Raw genomic sequence first — 20,907 nt, 5'->3', positions numbered from 1 at the left:
CGACAATGCCCAAAGTTAACGGTTAAACACAATTTTAACGTGCAGGGAAAGCTGATTTTATTTTCATTGACTGTGAAAATTCGGAGGCGGGAACTCCAGTTTGCACAAATCACAAGGCTCTACGTCGCTGCGCGGAGAGCGGTGCAGCAGAGCAGCCTGTCAAACTCTCCAAAAGAAAAAAAGAAAAAGAAAAAAAGGGCTGGGCTTTCTGACTCGATCCACAACTTTGGTTGCACCTTCAGAAACCAGTTTAGAAAAATTCCAGCTGCAGGAAGGAGGTCTGGTACCGACATCTGCTGAGCTGCTGCAAAAGCTGAGATCCGTGTGCGCGCTTCCAGCCCGGCGACGCGCGTCCCGGCGGTCTGCGACAGCAAGGTTTTACGCGCAGGAAAAAAAAAAAAACAACAGACTTTTGCTCCCCAAGTTTTGGACTGGTTTTGGTTTGGCGTGCGACATGATGGCCACTTACCAAAGCCCGGAAGATGACCCGATGGCCTTGATGATCCATGACACCAACACCACGAAGGAGAAGGAGCGAGCCAAGGAGGAGCCGGTGCAGGAGAAAGGCGCGGAGAAGCCGGACCCGTCCCAGAAACCCCCGTACTCGTACGTGGCCCTCATCGCCATGGCCATCCGGGAGAGCACGGAGAAGCGCCTCACTCTGTCCGGTATCTACCAGTACATCATCAGCAAATTCCCCTTCTACGAGAAGAATAAAAAGGGCTGGCAGAACAGCATCAGGCACAACTTGAGTCTCAACGAATGCTTCATCAAGGTGCCGCGGGAGGGCGGCGGGGAGAGGAAAGGGAATTACTGGACACTCGACCCGGCCTGCGAGGACATGTTCGAGAAAGGGAACTACAGGAGACGGCGCAGGATGAAGCGGCCTTTCAGACCCCCGCCGACGCACTTCCAGCCGGGGAAGGCCCTGTTCGGGGGGGACGGCTACGGCTACCTCTCTCCGCCCAAGTACCTGCAGTCCAGCTTCATGAACAACTCGTGGTCGCTGGGCCAGCCGCCGGCGCCCATGTCCTACACGTCCTGCCAGATGAGCGGCGGCAACGTGAGTCCGGTGAACGTGAAGGGGCTGACGGCCCCGTCCTCCTACAACCCTTACTCCCGGGTGCAGAGCATGGCGCTGCCCAGCATGGTGAACTCTTACAACGGCATGGGCCACCACCACCACCCGGCGCACCCGCACCACGCGCAGCAGCTGAGCCCGGCCGCCGCGGCGCCGCCGCCGGTCTCCTCCAGCGGCGGCCCCGGCCTGCAGTTCGCCTGCTCCCGCCAGCCCGCGGAGCTCTCCATGATGCACTGCTCCTACTGGGAGCACGAGAGCAAACACTCGGCGTTACACACGAGGATAGATATTTAAAAAAAAAAACCTTCAACAAGCGCTTCGTGTAAACAAAAAAAAAATACAAAATGAAGACTGAGAAGCGAGAGCTAAATCCTGTGATTTCAAAACAGAACCAGCAGTATTTTTTTTTATTTTTTTAAAGGACCAATCTGACCAAGCTGTATGGGTCCAACTGACATCCCAAAAAAAAAAAAACAGACGGGGAGACGTGCGCCAATTGGTGATGAAAAAAAAAACAGTTTTACAAAAAGAAAGCAATTGGGGGCCATTTCGTGCGCCTGTATTACACTTGGACTGATGGCCAGCCAATTACGAGATGAAAACCTTTTTCACTGAGTGGATTGCGCACATTGTTGACATTGCTCCAGCTGTATTTTTGGTATGCGTAAGGATTGCTCTCGTCTTTACGCACAATTGTCCAACATGTTCCCTTTTGAAATGAGGACATCAGATCTCCCTATTAAGTCAGTGCTTTAATGTGTAATTGAATCAGATTTGTCCCCACACCCCTCCCCTCTTTTATTTTTTTATTTGACCTGAAGTTACACCCGTAGTCTGCTCGGGGACGTTGTCGGTTTTAAAAGATGTGGGTAGAGATTCACCACACTGCCAAAAATACAATTCAGGGCTTTTCAAATTTCTCGATGTATGTAAGATGTAAATTCTAGTATGTCAGTCAGTGCCAGGTTTTCTTAATTTTTTTTTATTAATATTTTTTTTTAAATAAATGTGATTAGTTATGTCTCATTCATGTCGGGGCCATGTTTTATTTTAATTAGCACTTTGCCCTCTTTTCTAGGTTTGTGAATTTCTTAATAAACTTGTATTTCTTAAAATATTACAGTGGTCCTGAAGCAATCTGTTTTCCACTTTGATAAGTAGGCCTACTGACAAACGAGCGTAAAAGAGAAGTTGACGTCACTGAAGAAGACTGCGATAATCTTAGAAAAAAAGGGGTTTCTTTTTTTTAAATAGCGTTGGCTTTTAAGACGTGAGTAGGGGTGCAATAATAAGATAAGATGAAAAATAAAGCATTAATAACCATAATAATAATAATTATTATTATAAATAATATGAATAATAATAATAGGAACATTTATATCGTCATTGCTCATTTTTGTCCCATAACGAGGTATTCAAATTACCACTGTTTTAAGAAAAACATTATGCTTTTCGTATGTATTGCAATATTAAACAGTATGCATAATTCTTATCTAATTTATTTGTTGATCAAAATATGAGGAACATTTTTCACATTTTATTTCTTGAACCATCCCGGTAAAACTGCTTCAACCGGAGGCAGAGAGAGTTCTCATGTTTACTGTGATATACGATCACTTCAATTATACGTGTGAAAAGTGTAATTTTCCCACATCCAGTGGATGTGTGAAAATTAATAAGAATACGCTAAATAAAGTAAAAGTATTTTCTTAGTAATTCTTTAATGATAAGAGCAACAATACTACAAATGTTACGACTAATAATAATAATAATAATAACGAAGTGTCATGCAGAAGTGTCTCTTTCTTTTATGATTCGGTATTTTCTTCCTTTCACTGCAGATTGGGGGGCATAGCCAAGAAAGACAATAACACGCCAACAGATGCACTTATCATATCCAAAGATCCATGTAGGAAGTAAGTCAACAAAGGGAGGAAGTGTTATAAAAAATGTAAAAACCTTATAATGTAAAGTGAAATCTTCTAATGAGTATAGATGTAATAACCTTTTATCATCTGGAGAAAAACAAAACGAAGTGCTTTTTTTTCTTATGTTTGCTTGTTTGTTTGTTTTCCCTTTCTTTTCCAAAGCCTTCAAAAACGTCGGCATGTTCCGGATAATGAAAAGCTGAGACTGGAAGCTCCTTCTCCTTGCTTTTAATAAAAGCTGTTTTTGGTAAACTGCTTGTTCAGTCGTAGTCGTCCCCTGTAGAATCATGTTGTCACCGGTGTCCTCTCCGTACATTCAAGGCGCATTTTACCCCCATACATGTGACTCGTCCTAGCACGAGCTCAGATGTCGTACTTTAAAACTTAAACCAGTGACACCCAAAATGAGATTGTAAACTACCTTATCCCTTGAAGATGACAACCCCCCCTCCCCCCTCGTCTTCGGCCTCAAACTAAAGCGCATCGCCCAAGCAACAATACAACAAACCAGAAAGATCCACGCTCTGAGACGGGTTTATGGTGCGAGGGTCGTCAGTGCCTGAGTTTTATTGTGCCTCATTTTCACCGTTTTTATTCCCGTAAACGCCGGATGTCTTATGTAACGTTACTCAACCCACCCTAAACTGTGTGAGCAGAACATCGTTTGAGGATGAATGGACCTGCTCGCTTGTCGGATATACGTTTGTTTTATATGCAGGCAGAGGTGTGTGTGTGTGTGTGTGTGTGTGTGTGTGTGTGTGTGTGTGTGTGTGTGTGTGTGTGTGTGTGTGTGTGTGTGTGTGTGTGTGTGTGTGTGTGTGTGTGTGTGTGTGACAGAGAGAGAGTGCATGCGTGCTTTTACGCATGCGCGTTACCGTGTGCAAACTATACCAGATATATCATATTCTGTCATTTCAATTGATTAACAGACAACTTTAAACTTATAGGCTTATTATACAATACAAAAAATGTAAAATGCTTGTAAAAAGTCTACATTAAAATACTTTTTATTTATGTTTTTTATATGCAGTTTATTAAAGTCATCTGTACGTCGTACACGCAGATGAACCCTACGCCTCTGCTTGCACCGACTTGTTTTTGAGATTTATTATCTGCAAGTTTAATTACAAAACACACACTGAGCAGAAATCAGGTCACAGTTGTGCGTAAATCCATCGTCACCCGGGAAAGAAGAAGAGCGCTAATTGGCTGGAGTCGAGCTTCCAGTCAACAGGACGGCACCTTCCTCTCCTCTGGTCCACAAACTGCTGGCCTCGGCCGACTCCAGGGGAATGGCGGAGAAGGAAAAGTCCCCTCTCGACACTTCTTCATCCCCTTGTGTTGGAGGAGAGCGTCGTGGCGTGAAACATGGCCGTGGACGCTCACGGCTTCCTCGCATTAATGTTTTGTAAACAACGAGGAGATAAGGGCGCGTTTGAAAGGCAAGTGTACTCCAAACATGCTTCTAAAAATAATAAATACTTCACAACAAATAATGTCCCAACGAGCGTCATCTTAACAACCTACACACAGGCAGAGACTGACATGTGGATTTTTAGTTTTTGGTTTAAAGGCAAACGTTAGAGGCAGAATATTAGATTTTCCATTGATTTATTGATTTGATCATGCTGATCAAATGGCCCATCCAGTACTGTGGGGCATGTGCAGGCTTGCTTTGACGCACGCTTGTTGGAGAAGCTGAACTGTGCATGGAGGCAACAAATGAACACTCCAACAATATAGTGTGCGTGCGCAATTGGCACAGACAAACACGACACGCCTCTAAGAGCGTCTCTTAATGGCTATAAATACGGAGCTTATACACGGACTACAGACCTAACGTGCGTGGCAGGTGCGCATTTGTGCAGAGAGGTCTAGGGCTCAGCTCTGGCCGGGAACAATGGGCCTGCATGCAGGATGTCGGAGGGACGGAGACAGATAAGGCCATGCAGAGGTGGATGGCGACGCAGGCCACCCTCATACGCTCTCATTTTATCATTTTATCCCCATGATCCTCTATATTAACAAATAACTAAATATATCAGGCTTATGGAATTAACCTGCAGTACATGTGGTATTTTCTCCCTTACATACCGTGCAAAAGTCTTAGACACCCATAGTTTTCTCACTAAAGTAAGAAAAATAATTACCCATGCAGATTAAACTCATTTTATGTTTACAAAGAGAGAGGGGTTCCTGTATTTTCTGTTTGTGTCTTAAAGAGAAGAATAACAAAATAAGAGCTGCTGTAAACGTTTAGTTGCATTAATGCATCGAATTAACCTAGGGTTTAGAAAGAGCTCTTTTAAACGTACTGGATATTCAAACAGGTCTACCTTGTTCAATCCTGTCTTGGCACTAAGGTTGTGTGCCGTATATTTACTTTACAGAAGAATTTACATTATTTAATATAATAATTGTGAGTTTTATATTTATAAAGCCGAAGAGTTGATCATAAAAACAAATAAAATGTTGGGTTTATTTTGTATTATTATTTTTATTAAATTTGTTGTTATTTTTTTCTTTTAAAAAAATAATCAGGATCTGGTTTATAATTAACAATAAAGTGGGATCAAATTGTATTCAAAAATAATAGCTAATTTTTATTTTTTTATCAGTTAATGGAAAAATGTAATTGAGCAATAATGAATCGATAATTAATTGATATAAGCAATGAAGTAATACAGGACTATTCTTTACTCAGATGCTCTTAAACGGTAAGTAAATAATAAATAATAAAGGAATTGTTACTAATTGTTTCGATTTGTTAGAATTAATCTAAACCATCATCAACATGTTTACTAACTTTATTATTTTCCACAGGGATCATTCTTTAATACTTACTGCGGAGGCGACTTCCTGATATATGAATGATTGATTATTAACTAATCATTATCGATCATGAGGGTTTATACAATTTCATCATGCGTTTATTTTAGGTTTATATTTATTTAGCGACGAATGTCCGATTGATGCCTCATGAGTCTCCATGTAAATCTGAGCACATTTATGACCCTAGTCGTTGTAAAGGGTTACCTATCCGTCTCTCAATCCTCAAATATTTCTCCGCAAGGTGAAAAGGTTTGCCGCGAGGTGCTGTTTGTTTTCGTGCGTCTTTTCCGCAGAGTTCTCTGAATAACCATGATTGCATCCTTTGTTGTGCTCCGCGAGATGACGGATTATAATCAACGAGATAAATGAGGTCAACTCGTTGTAGATGCAACGCATCTGACCTTCTCCCCCCGCCACAAAGACGCAGAAACACACGCATCCATCCATCCATCCGCGTCCCCGCGCGTCTACCTGGACCCGGTCCGGGTGTGACAGACAGCGGGCACGCTCGACAGGACACCGGCGATGCGACCCGGCCGGTCAAGTCACACGCAGGTTGCACGTTTCCCAATGCCTGCACACAATTGAATTCCTGGCATTCTGGCTAATGTTTGAGATCGAGGAGCAACAGTTTCCACTTGGAAGCCGCGCACATCACCCCGAACCCATTGAAAAGGAGAGTGGGGGTCACCACTGTTTGGTATACATCTGCTCCAAACAGGAAAATATGCAGAGATTTGATTCGCAGAAAATCCGGCAATTGTTCAAAACAGCGTGAGTTTTTCTCTCTCTCTTTTTTTTTTCTGGTTGAAGAAACACTAGAGGTTTAAGTGCTGCAAAATCTATCCTGTAGACTACTCTGCCGAGTTTAGAGATGTTTATTTTCTGAGCGCTTCCTTTGGTGAATCTCCAACTTGCCACGGTGATCTACGTGATGTTTTCACTGACTACTGATTCCGATCTTAATGACAACCTCGCGAAACAATGGAATACATGTAATAATTCTTTAATAACCCACAATAATAGCGATGCTGGAGGTTCATACGCCGCCGCAGTGTATAAATAGGAACAAGTGGGTTTGTTCACCCGACCTCTGGTCAACAAAGGTTCATCAAATAGCCAGAAAAGCTGTGGCTATAAATACAGCAGAGTGTCATCTATTCAAGGAACAGATGCACTGTCATCCACTCAAAGGGAAAACCATCAAGCAATGACCTCTGTGTACCATGGGGCCACTCCAGTGTCACGTGGTCTCGCCTCTGTCATTGGCTTTCACAGGAAGATGAATGCCCATAAAGTTAACTTATTTGAAAAATGTAATAATAATAAAAACAAATCTTGCAATCCTGCGTCAGTAACACGTTGCAGCGTTGGGCTGAATTCATCCCTGCCTTCCCGGCGGAGCTTATACTGTAAAGGGAAATGCGATAAAATGCTTCCGCTCTCTTGATTATGAGCTGCAAATTGCTTTGTCGGGCTTTAAATGGCAGGTCTTTTCCCATCCAGCACTGATGGGGTCTATTTTTAAAGCCCTTTCCTCTCTCTCAGCCCTCTAAAAACTTCCGCTGAGCTGGCAACAAGGAGCTATTAGGATAACTTTTCTCCTGTTAACATTCCAATTAATCAAAGATGAAACCAAATTCCCACTGGGATCATTAAGGAGCAGCACCTGTTCTCATGATAGTGTTGGCTGTGTAATAAACCAGTACGACCTCGTAGTCAGACTTCATCCGACTTCTGGGGATGCTGTCAGATATGTGGGCTAATCACTGAAAGCCAATTGCACACCTGGACTTTATTTATAAGATAAAACAATTTCATTCAGATATGGATGGAAAACATTTTCACCAAAACATTTCTTTTCAATTGCAAACTCTGGGGATTTCCTTCAATTTCACAACAGGGCTGCAGAGCGCTCACCGCATGAAATATGATTCTAAAACCTAATGACATATTCTTCGGACAGCCAAAGTTGATGATGCAGTCAGTTATTTACCTGTTCAGATGTCACATTTTAACTCTGAAATTGCTTTAAATAATAAAATCTGTGAAGTAACTTGCCATATTGGCCACAGTAGAGATATGCAAAACAGGAAGTTGGCCTTAGGCCTGACCCCAGTCTTGCCTTTATGTGCGTGCCAAACCCACTCCCAGGTCAGATCTCAGACACTGCAATCCAATTTCAGTCATATTTCTTTCAAACGATTACATACCTCTTGGCAAGGCCTCATAATTAAACAAATTATTATATTTTGATATCCATAATTATACGCATTCACATAGGGTATCCTTTCAAGTTGAATATGCTTTTTATTACATGCTTATCATGTGATGAGATTACGCCCAGTGTGGGTTTGGACTGAGTTAGGGTACATTTAATCGAATAAGAGGAGCAGTAATAGAAGCATGCTGGATGCAAAACTACTCTGCACAAACGGATCCCTTTGAGCCCGTCTTATGTTTAGCAAATTTTCGACAATGAGAACATTATGAGGGGAACTTTGTGGGGAGAGCCGTTAACCTTGCTCACCTCGGGTCAGACAGATATCACATGACTAACTCCTATGTTTCCGATGAGGTCCACCAAGCACAGCTCCACTTGTAAAGAACATATCCTGACAAAAGTAACTCTGATTTGTTTATGGTTCCGCTCTTGGTTTGGTCTGGTCCTTTTGAAGAACATCCTCAAACCAACTGCAGGGCCATGGTTATATAGCAATACCAAAACCATCATTTGAACCATAATTTAACTCTTTCAAAGCAGTAAAAGTTGGACTAAATATTTTTTTGTCAAGCATAAGTCACCCAAAACGCTTGCTTGCTCTGTGCGTCTAAGTGGATGGAAAGGTGCTGCCCCCGTGTGGCTGAAGTGCTGCTATTGCATCACAAGACCCTTGTTCTTTCTTTTTTTCAATCGTGTGTTATGAAACAGCCAAAGTGGCAAAAATAACCTTATGAAGCCTTTGCAAACAAATGATTTTCTGCATTCATTTGCTATCAAATGTGATCTGGCCTTCTTCTAAGTCACTATAATAGATAATCAGAGAGTGCTTGACCTGAAACACACAAAGAATTTGACAGCATTGACAAGTCCAAAGCAAGTCTTCTCAGTAGCTCTGCAGACTGTTCATAAGCAATTATTGACCAAAGAGTCTTTCCTCATTATTCTTATAAACATCAAATGAGAGATCTTTAGATGTCTTTTATAACTCAGAATAGTTCCTAACCATTCCTCAAATCTCATATATTAGCTGAAATCCAGGTGTGAAAAGTACCAACTCCAGTTAGCTTTTGATTAACTAACTAATCTCTGGGTTCAGTTACTTTTTTCCCAACAATGCTGTAGCTGTTTGGTCTGTTCAAAACGATACAAGATACAAGTAATTATAACTGACTATTATCAACTTCAGAACATTGTTTTTCTTTAACTGGGACTTAGATGACGATCAAGGCACGTTTTGTGTAAGAGCCATTTGTGTTGGGTTTGAATGATTATCGTTTGGATATGTTTTGTTTTGGGTTAGCCTCCTACCACTTGGGGGAATGGTGACACCCTCAATTTTTGTGAAGGTCAAAGGATATATAATTAAGGTGATGAATGAACTCAGGTGTTGCTGAGTAGGAAGCAAACAGTTTTTTGGCCGTGTATTGTTAATGAAAAGGAAAGATGTGTATGTTTTTTGGAGTTAAGAATTGAAACGCAGAACTGGACAACATGGACACATTTTGCTCAATTGGAAACAAAGTGTGAGTAGAATAAAATTACTCAATGGAAACAGTTTTGGACATTTGCGTAAAACCAGCAACCAGTGATGACTTTTTTTTGGTGAGCAAAAGGGACACTACATTTTGTGTAGATTAATGAAGAAAAAACAATTAGTATCAAGGAGTGCACATAGGCTGCTTTAAAAATAGGAAAAGAAATATGATTATGACCTCACAAAAGTTCACACAAGTATGGCAAACAGCTGTAGTAGATAGTAATCAGTTAGTTAGATAAAAAAGAAAGTGTTTTGAAATGTAGATCATTTGCATTTTTACAGTCAGAGCACATTTTTGTATATTTTATATTTTGTACAGTGTCATTTATTTTTAAGTCAATTTCTTTAATAACACACGTGTTGCCTGCTTAGAGAACCAAGTCAGTGTTGTTTTACTTAAAATAAAGTAGTACATCACGGATGTTTTGGATATAAATTCAGAGAGTCCAGACTGAGATGGTTTGGACAAGTACGGTGGAGGGGTAATGAATTTATTTGGGAAAAGAATGCAAAGCTGAGAACTCCCAGGCGGGAGGCCTAGAGGAAGACCAAAGAGGAAATACTGTATGTGGATGTAGATTTTGTTTTACTGGTAAAAATCAAGTGTCAATGTTTGCAATGGTTTCAGGGATATTAAGAGATTTCCTCAGTCATGGAAACACATTCAAATATAAAAATGGCCCTGTCGTTAGCTAAATAATTAGGATAATAGTCAGTTGGACCACTAGATGGCAGTAAAGGTCACAGTTGAAACAGCCTATTGATGTCTGTCCGATGAGGTCATTACTGGATAAAGTTGTTTCACGGCTTCACGTGGTGATTAGGCACTAGCTCGAAATGACGAACAGCTAACATGCCCTGGCTTTTCATGAGTCAATCAAGTTTTGAATTGTTTTCCAACAGTCAGCCTTTTCTTAACGGAGTTTAAACATACTGTATCCCCTGTTATTTTATTTCCCATAAAGTTTTAAATAGCAGTAAAGTGATCTGGCAATCGGATGAAGAAATCCGGCTCTCTGTGAAAACTTAAAGAGACAACTGCGTGGAAAGAATAAAAAAAAAAAAAAATCCACAAGAAAACAAGCAGTGCCTTTCACAATAAAAGCCTCACACAATATGAACTAAGATTTTAACGGACTTGATGTGTTTTGTATCTAAACGGTGATGATTGCACGTTTTCTTCAGTTTAAATGTGTTGTAGATCTGTTTTTATAACCTGGTGTGTGTGTGTGTGTGTGTGTGTGTGTGTGTGTGTGTGTGTGTGTGTGTGTGTGTGTGTGTGTGTGTGTGTGTGTGTGTGTGTGTGTGTGTGTGTGTATACCCCCTTTGGATAGAATGTAATCTGGTGCTCCCTGAGTAAATAAATAAAATAAACTATCTCTAGAAAACCAAGAATTGAGTGGGATTTTTTTCTTTTACACTTGTAGACACGTAGCCTGTTCAGATTTTGATATAATCATCTTGATATTTGAGGTGTTTGGCGCTCAGGTAACACAAATAGGTCTTGATGCAACAATTTGTGCAGTATTTTCCAAATGATCCTGAAGATAAACAGTTCTCAGACCTCCAGACAGGACTGTTCAAACATGGACTCGTGTGTTCGGCTTAAAAAAAGGGGCTGAGAGCTTGGAAACATATGACCAGTACACTAAATTCATCCAGAAATGTCAAAAGGATTAAGTAGACTCTTGTAAACACTGCATTGATTTGTATGCTGTCTTAGTTGTGCATGGCTCAAATCTACAGGCCCTACTGGAAGTATTATTAAATTAAAAATCCTTAATACTGAAATTGAAAGGGTTTGGGAGACCAAATTCCTCAGTGTTGTGATCGATCATAAACTTAACTGGAAAAAACATGTTGAATATGTAAAAGGGAAAATCTCAAAATCAATAGCAATCATGTACAAAACCAAAGACATGCTAAATCATAAAAGTTTATACTTAATTTACTGTCCACTGATACATTCTTATTTAACTTACTGTGTGGAACTATGGGGATCTACGTTTAAAACCATAACTGATAAAATTGTTTTACTACAAAAACGAGCTATACGCATCATAAATAAAGTGGGATATTATGATCATACTAATCCATTATTTTTAAATTCTCATATTCTGAAGTTTAGAGACTTGGTTTATTTTAAAACAATGCAAATCATGTTTAAAGCGAAAAATAAAACACTACCAGACAGTTTGAAGAAGTTTTTCATAGCGTCTGAGAGTAAATATGAGTTAAGAGAGATGGATGCAGATTTTTGTTACCAAAAGCAATAAAAGAAGTTAAAAGAAGATGTATGTCTTTTAAAGGGGTCCAGCTGTGGAATAGTGTTGATCTCAAACTTAAGCAATGTACTTCTTTTGTTATGTTCAAAAAATCATTATGTGTATTTATATTTGGGAGTTATGGCTGTAATTGAAAAAAAGGGGAAATAGATATATATGTGTATGTATATGCATCTATGTGTGTACATGTATGTATGCAAGTGTATGTACAGTAGGCTATATGTATACAGGACTGTCTCAGAAAATTAGAATATTGTGATTTTCTGTAATGCAATTACAAAAACAAAAATGTCATACATTCTGGATTCATTACAAATCAACTGAAATATTGCAAGCCTTTTATTATTTTAATATTGCTGATCATGGTTTACAGCTTAAGAAAACTCAAATATCCTATCTAAAAAAATTAGAATATTCTGGGAATCTTAATCTTAAACTGTAAGCCATAATCAGCAATATTAAAATAATAAAAGGCTTGCAATATTTCAGTTGATTTGTAATGAATCCAGAATGTATGACATTTTTGTTTTTTTAATTGCATTACAGAAAATAAAGAACTTTATCAGAATATTCTCATTTTCTGAGACAGTCCTGTATATTATATGTTTTTTGTTCTTTTTTTCCACACTTGACAACATTTTTGTGTAGTTTAAGTTGTGTAGTAGGCGGGCATTAATAAGCTCTGCTTCTGCCTGAGCCTTTTTCAGTCAAATTGTAAAATATGTCTCTTCCTTGTTGCCTTGAAAGGTGTATATGACTGAAATAAACTTAAACTAAACTAACTAACTAAAACTACTTTATTTGAACCACTACTATATAAAAGTGGGCTGGGGATGTGTTTTCCAGCCACAGGAGCTTTATTCTTAAAGGTCTGTCCGGATGTCCGGCGGGGCTGCGTGTGCTGCGTGTGCTGCGTTGGGCGGGCAGGCGGGGGCTCTAGCCGTACAGACTGCAGAGCTGTGCGGGCGGAGGGACACGCAGGGAGACGGGGGGAGACGCGGCCGCGGCGGCGCTACCTCCACACGCACCAGCGAGACACTCCGCCGCTGCTGCTGCTGCTGCTGCTGCTGCTCACCTGCCCGACCGAGAGCCAGGACCGGGGCAGACCCGCGGACCGACCCGCGGAACCCAGCCCCGCTCCGGGGACCCGTCCCGGGTCCGGGCTGTCCCGCCTCCCGCTGCCCACGACCTGTCACCGCGGACTGGATGAAGGTGAGACTTGAACCGGGGGGTTATTCCGAGCCGAGGAGGCGCCGAAAACAGTTTTATCAGTCTGTACAAGTATCTTTCTCTCGCTGGCACTCAGATAAACATTGACTTTCTGCCAAACACTTAAAAAACTAAACCACAACAAAACAAAAAGCGACCTGAGCCAGCTGAGCTCGACACGCAGCGCTTTATTCTTACAGCTTTATTCTTACACAGTGGCGTCAATTCAGTGGAAGCTAAGGTATGGCAAGGTTACGAGTCACAGAACTTAACTAGAGTATCAATCAACACGTCCAGCAAATACTAATCACAGAAGTCTGATATGTAGCTTATCTGTGTGGTCAAGAAAATTTGAACTTTTCCAAATGCAGTCTCGCTCACTGCAAAAACTCAAAATCTTACCAGGAATATTTGTCTTATTTCTAGTTAAAATGTCTCATTTTTAGTAAAAAAAATCTCATTACACCTAAAACAAGAGTCATTACCAGAAAAATAACTTGTTATTTGACCATTTTCACCTGTTTCAAGTAAATTTTCACTTGAAATAAGTAGAAAAATCTGCCAGTGGAACAAAATTTATCTTCTCATTACAAGCAAAACAATCTTGTTCCATTGGCAGATTTTTCTACTTATTTTAAGTGAAAATCTACTTGAAACGGGTGAAAATGGTTGTTTTTGAGTCTTGTCTTAAATGTAATGAGATTTAAAAAAAAAAAGAAAAAGAATTTTTGCAGTGTATAATTACTAGTGAAATCGATCATGTTGTTCTTATTTGCATTTGTAGTAATTCCATAAATGTATTTAAAAAAACAAACATTTACATTTAACCCTTGAAGCAAAGGTGTGGCGGCTGCCATACCTTGCCATACCCAATTGACGCCCCTGTTCTTACAGCTTTATTCTTACAGCTTTATTCTTACAGCTTTATTCTTACAGCTCCACCAGAACTTGATCAGCCCAAAAGAAAGAAACAGGTTTCTGAGTGAATGTGAGGCACAAGTGACAACAGCTGTTCTCCTATGATGTTGTCATCTGTAATTGGGGATATACGTGTTCTGGTAATATTGTAAGCCGCTTTAACATTTAATGGCTAAGTTTGACTATCCGGAATTAACATTGCAGATATCTACAACTGCATTTTGACTAGTCGTAATTAGGCAAGGCAAGGCAAGTTTATTCATATAGCAGAACTCAACACAAGGTAATTCAAAGTGCTTTACATCAACATTAAAAGCGGCAAGACATAATTAGACAGTAAATAACAAATAAAATGAAATAAAATTATGAGAAAAGAAGGTAAAATAATAAAAAGCACAAGTTATTAAAAAGTAAGGGCAGTAGAATACAGCAGGTAAGTGTTTAATTTAAGAGTACGCTTCAGTAAACAGTAATGTTTTTATCCTGATTTAAAGGATCTACAGTTGGAGCAGACCTCAGGTCTACAGGAAGTTTGTTCCACCGGTGAGGAGCAGAATAACTGAACGCTGCCTCACCTTGCCTGGTTCTGGTTCTTGGGACACACAACAAACCAGATCCAGATGAACCTCAGGGGTCAACTTACATTGTGACTATAGTCAGAATTGTCATTCAAGATATCTATAATGTAATTTCGCCTAGTCAGAACTCTAATTCAAGATATCTGTAATTACATTTTGACTAGGCAGAATGGAAGTTAAAGATATCTCCAATTTGAGATATCTCTGATTAAAATTCATCTCAAGATATCTATAACTTGATTATAGATATCTACAGTTAAATTATGACTATCCGTAATTCCAGTTCAAGATATCTACAACTTGGTTCTGACTAGTCAAAACTTAATTCAAGATATCTAAAAAGAACGTTGCAGATATCTTGAATTGAGGGGAATTAAAGATATCTTGAACTGGAATTATGACTAGTCAGAATTAAATTGTAGATATCTGAAACTGGAATTACAGCATTCACATTGCGGATATCTGCAACTGAATTGTTTATCTGTAATTAGAAACCCCACACACATGACTGGCAAAAGTGACGTCATTTGTCCTAGGCAGAATGACGTGGTGGATATCTGAAATGACAATTGTGGATAGGAAGAATGTAATTGTAGATATCTGAAATGCTATTTTTGACTAGGAAGAATTGAATTGGGGATATCTGCAACACATATCTGGTCTAGCTGTTAAATATTAAAACTTCTTGCCATAGTTCTGGTTCCGTTAACCCGAACCTGTGAGAAGGTCCACAACAACTGAGTTGGGCTCCTTCACATGGGAGAAGTACTGAAGTACTTACTTTAACTTCTACTAAGACTGTTTTGTTTATCGCTGTGTTTTGTAGATTACTTTCTCTCTCTCTCCATTCAGTTAGCTGGGTTTGTTTGGAGGGAGATAAAAGTGGCAGAAACCCTTTACTGGAAAGGCTGTTACTCTTTTACAATAAACTGCGTCTCACTCAGCTGCAGACGGTTTGTAAGCTTTATTATTGAGAAATGGACAGAGTGTGGCGAATGAAGAGGATGTGAAACTATAAAAAGTCAAATTTCCTGTCATGCTATAATGCTCCCATCCTTTGCTTTTTTTAGATATGAACACTTGGAATATTTTTATAAAGCGAGGCTCAAACACCTTGCACATCTTTCAAATAAGATCTAGACATAATCTATCTGGTTAGTCTACTTGAGATGTCGTAGGTGAATGTAAATCGGGCAGAGCTATGTCTCTGTGAGATGAATGTGCTGCATTTATGTTTGGACATAGACATGGTTTCATAATTTCGCTCTTTTCATGCATAATGGATTAGAAACAAAGCGTTATGTGTAGACTTTAAGCAGAAATCAAAGGGGTTTAACAAATTATTTGGGAAATTGGCGTATGCTCAAATACATCATCCTTTTCATAGTCTCACAAGTACTTGTACAGAGCATCTTAATAATAAATGTGATAAACAGGAACCTAAGGACAACGCAGACTGCCCCCTTTGCTCTTTTCTTGCTTGTTTGTGTCTTTCTTAGGTTTTGTGCACTGTGAATGAAAAACATGCTCATTCGGCCTGAGTGCAGGCCACTTAGTTGAGGAGCATTAGGTTTCTTAGCCTTTGAAAGCTCTTGTGTTTGCCTTTTGAGGTATGGTTTTGGTAATTGTCTTTCTGTACTGTAAAGCACCATTAAGTTCGACTTAAAGCCTTTGACCGACAGATAAGAATATGTAGCAGTCTGTACACGCTTGAGATTTAGTCCACCAGCAGTCACGTCGTCATTAAACACACAGGTGACCCACTTCCATGGACAGATAAGCGTGCTTATGTCATAACACTGCCTCCACCATATTTGACACACTATCTGCTTGGGATGTTGTATGCCTTCGTTTACTTCTTCATACTCTTCCCATCCTTGTTGTACAACTTCACCCTGGTTTCATCTGTCCTTTCAAAACAAGATTTAGTTTTAGATATTTTCTGGCTTCAGGCCTAGTCTGGCCTTTTTCTTCTGTTCATTGTTGCTTGTTTGTGGTTTGCACCTTCTGGTAAACTTTTAATCGAGGTCATCTTCTCGTAAACTTTGACAATGAACACCTTGAGTTCCCCTCATATGTGTTATAGTTTAGATTTGCGTTTGGCATATCAATTAAACCTGTTATCTTCTCTCCTGGGAAACTTGCAGGACCTTTTATGGGGAAATTGGCTGGTGTTGTGTGCGAGTGCATGTCACAGTTACAAATACCAGTAACGTAACACACTGATAAACTATCCGAGGTGCATGTGCTCAGTGGGAATTGTAGGAAAATGTCACAGCATTGGAAGTGCTCTTTGATGTAGGTCATGGTTGTTGAGTATGACTTTGCAGCGTAAGCATCTAAGAATCACACGGCATATTACAAAACACAAAAGAAATGTCCCAAATTTATAATCAGCACAAAAGTTTTTGTGCTGGAAAACATTGTTGCCCACTCCGTGCATATGATTTTTATTTCAGTCAGGCAGCGGTCTTGGCAGCACGGTGTAAAGCAGGGTCTGCTGTCAGGTCCCCTCTGAGGTTAGGTTGAAAAACCTTGATAAGGCTAACTGATGTCACTCTGCAGACATCAGCCAACAATGCAGCTCTTTTCTTCAGGCCAGATTCAGTCCCAAAGCAGGCCTCTCTGAGAAACTGGGCCCAAATTAAAGCAGAATTTTAACCAAGTGATTCACAACAAGAAGAACTGGTAACATGCAGCTTTTGTATCACTTGCTTTAAGGGAGCAAATCTGTAAATATTGCTTTTCTGATTGCAATGTGGTCTAGGGGAAGTTGTCTGGATAATATGGGATAAAAAACACAGAGATGCATGAATTGCATAATCACAAAGTGGGCAGAACATGGTAGGAAAAGGGTGGTACTGGTCTTGAACAGTAATACACTTTGAGTTTTTAACTATCTAGCCTCTTAAAGCAAATGTCGAGATTTCAGAAATCAGCTAAGTCTATGACAAGATCCAGAGGGTGACATGGGTTTACCAAACTTTGGTCCATCATCATGTATGACTTACAGATAATCTGGATTGTTGGTAGTGTCTGAATTGTAGGGTACAATTTAGTGACTTTTCTCCATGTGTCTGGTATGTTTGTGATAACCGCTTCTCCTCATGAAACTTAACACGATTTTCTTTAGCATCCAGAACACAGGGCATGACACGATATTTGCATGTGTAACCTTCATCCATCCCATTCAGAATTATTGATTTGCATTTTGGTATTGGCATCTGTGCTGCATTGATCGATCCAATTTAGCTGCGTTCTGAATTGACTGGTTAGTCAACATGGTTGTAGAGCACTCAGTCAGTATGTTTACACGCACTAACAGAAAGAGAAATTATTGTCTTAGTCCGACTGATATCAGAGTTTTAAAAGCCATGTATACACCTCAGTCAGGCTGTAGCAGACCCGAACTAGAGTTTATGAAATTGAGCTATTACAGCCAGATAATGTGGTTCTGAATCAAGCTATTCCAGCATGTTTACACAAACCCCGTTAGCCGAGCTATTGACTGCCCTGGGACTCCCCCTTCTGGAAGTGACAAGGCTGCATAAATGGGAGTAATAACAGTCACGGCATCACAACCACACAGTAGCAGAAGAGGGAGAGTTTGCATATATCTTACCTGCAGCATAATTAATAATAGGGTTCAGTCTGTACGAAATGTACACAGCTCCTGCATCGTTGGCGTCCACATCTTCGTGTGTTGTTGTGCTCCTCCTACATCTGCTTCCAATCTACCGCGTTTGTTTACCAATTGTTCCAACTAACCGGAAGAATACCAACGTGAAAGGGCGTGTAGCGCCACTAAGCGTCGAGGAGTTGACCGCACCTCTCTCAATAATTCGATTCTCTTCCCGTGCATGTATACTGGGATTTCTCAGAAACTTAGTGTATGTAACTGCACTGACTATGAGATGGTCAGACTGATCCCAGAGTTTTGTCCCAGGCTGTTGTTGGAAACCAGGCCATCTAGATGTTTGGCTATCAAGATTAAAGCAGAGCTTTTGTTATAGCAGCCCCAATGTGATTGTAAAGCACCTTTTTTTGGGGGGGGGTGTCTAGAATAGGAGATTTAGGCCCCGTTTACACGGAGCAAAAACTGAGGCGTTTTCATGCGTTTTGGCCGTTCGTTTACACAAAAACGGAGCTCAAAGCCCCCAAAAACGATCATTTCTGAAAACTCCAGCCAAAGTGGAGATTTTCAAAAACTCTGTTTTCACGTTTGCGTCTAAACAGAGGAAAACTGAGGAAAACGGAGATTTAGGCTTCAGAACGTCACATTATGCAACAGAAACGTCACCAGCGTCATGTGTGCGACCTGTGTTTACAATTTGTTTGGCCACCGTCAATATTTTCTTTTATTTTACCTGTTTTAAATTCTAAAGTCACACTTAAAAGTAACTCCACTTCTCTGTCACTCCAAACGAAAGACTCTCTTTCCATCTTGGAAGTAACTGGCAGTCAAGGCTGATTTATGGTTCCACGTTACACCAACGCAGAGCCTACGGCGTAGGGTACGCGGCGACGCGCACCCTACGTAGGCTACGCCGTCGATTTAACGTGGAACCATATTATTCAGTCTTCACACGTGTTGATGTGTTGATGTTTTTTTCCAGGATTCCGATTGGCTTGCATGACTTTACGCTTCTCGTTACACTGCCCCCTGCAGGTTTGGCTGCTCATAGCACCTTAACAGCGTTTTCATGCGGGTCCGTGTAAACGAGGATATTTTTGAAAACGTAGAGGGGAAAATATCCGTTTTTGTAAATACCCGGCTATGTGTAAACGTGGCCTTAACACAAGTTAGCAGAGGTGGGTTTGCTAATTTTTTTTGTGGGTTGGCTGTTGTCTTGTGGGTAGAGCCGGTTGTCCTCTTACTTGATAGACGCCACATCATTTTTCAGCCTCCTGCCATGCCAAAATGTCCCAGGCCAGGACCTTGAACCCCATATTGCCCCCATTGCCCCAGCCACCTACAGTGCCCAGATAAATGGGGAGTGTTGTATTAGGATGGGCATTTAAAAAAAGAAAAATCCCGTAATGCCAATTCAGTATGCAGAACACAATGTTCTGCTGTGTTCAACAAACGAGGGAAAGCAAAAAGATCTGATCTGCTGTGGAAAATAACTAGTAGTACCTGTGTTTGTTTTGTATTATCAACAGGCCATGTGTATAGTGAGCTAACAGTCCTTGACCCACTGGATTTTACCTAGCAGGTACAGTACCTGCATCTCTGCTGCCTTTGAATGCTTTTTTAAAAAGAAATTCTGCACCTCTAGAAAGCTACCCTGAAATTTAATCAGATAAAATACCATATTCCACCTAATTTGCGAGAATAACCAACCTGCGTGAAACACCTGCATATTTTTACAGACTCATATTTCACTCCGAATTGCTACCTCTGTTGTCAGTGTCTCTGTGTGAAATGAAACACCTCTGTGTTGCAATTGCCGTGTCTATTGTCTTCCTTTTTCTCCTATCGCCCCGTGTTTCACTCCACCCTGTCACTCTGTTACTCACACTTCCTGCTGTTATACTTTTAAAGTAATCACCCCTCGTTACAGTTCAAGCCTTGCATAACATCCTCTCAAAGAACAGCATGTATGGGAGACAGTAAAGGTCTTTTGTGTGTGATAGTAGGAGCGTCGGTGTGTGAGCTGATTAAAGCCGCATTATGTGGAGCTCTGTTTTATCTACTGCCAGCGTCGATCGAGGTCAGAGAATGGTGAATATATACAGATGGAAACTGCCACAGCGAGGAATATGAATGACTGGGAGGCGAAAGTGGCCTGTTGGAAATTTCATCTTTGCTGCACAGCAGGTCGAGACCTGCCAAGGAATGCAAGGAAGACGGCAGGAGAGGGAGAAGAAGGGAGAAATGCCAGAGAAGGTGTACAGCTGTAAAATGTACAGCAGTATTAGAGAGAAAATTCAAAGGAACCAAAATACATTCATTCACATAAGAATGCATCCATAATTAATGTAGGGGGCGAATGCTTTTAACCATTTCAGAGCTTTACAAACTGTCTCCTACTGTCTGATTTAGGCAACAACATTTGACTCATTTCTGGTCTGGCCAGTTGGGACCAAAATCTGTTAGCAAATTATTGCTCAGTGAAAGATCACAGTGTCCATCATTCAATCCATCATTCTGGGAGGAAGTGCAGCAAGGATCTTCTTCAGCCTGCTCTGTGTGATGCTGGCTCTTGGTGCTATAGAGCATGTTGCAATGTTGGCGTGAAGGTGTGGCTTCGCTGATGTGATGATTGACAGAATGATTTTCACTCCACATCTCTTCAGTCAGAAAAAACAGTT

At 40.6% G+C, this 20,907-nt stretch overlaps 2 protein-coding genes across 3 annotated transcripts in view; both read left to right on the top strand.

The window, feature by feature from the left end:
* The first annotated feature begins 241 nt into the window (after positions 1–241).
* foxl2a (forkhead box L2a) lies at positions 242–2,198 on the top strand. The gene has a single exon (XM_061719017.1). The coding sequence runs from the start codon at positions 455–457 to the stop codon at positions 1,373–1,375; it is 921 nt and encodes a 306-aa protein (XP_061575001.1). The 5' UTR covers positions 242–454; the 3' UTR covers positions 1,376–2,198.
* A 10,641-nt stretch (positions 2,199–12,839) lies between these two features.
* The window catches only part of pik3cb (phosphatidylinositol-4,5-bisphosphate 3-kinase, catalytic subunit beta), a 78,968-nt gene continuing 70,900 nt past the window's right edge, over positions 12,840–20,907 (top strand). For both annotated transcript variants that reach the window (XM_061719016.1, XM_061719015.1), the window contains exon 1: positions 12,840–13,099. The gene's annotated coding sequence lies outside the window, so the exon portion shown is untranslated. The remainder of the gene's footprint in view (positions 13,100–20,907) is intronic.

The sequence above is a fragment of the Cololabis saira genome, chromosome 4 (assembly GCF_033807715.1).
Source record: "Cololabis saira isolate AMF1-May2022 chromosome 4, fColSai1.1, whole genome shotgun sequence".
NCBI lineage: Eukaryota > Metazoa > Chordata > Actinopteri > Beloniformes > Belonidae > Cololabis > Cololabis saira.
Note: the sequence above shows the minus strand (reverse complement) of the source record. Positions and strands in the feature narration are given on the sequence as shown.

Excerpts from the sequence above, each read along its gene's own strand:
- foxl2a (XM_061719017.1), top strand. The coding sequence starts at position 455 with ATGATGGCCACTTACCAAAGCCCGGAAGATGACCCGATGGCCTTGATG.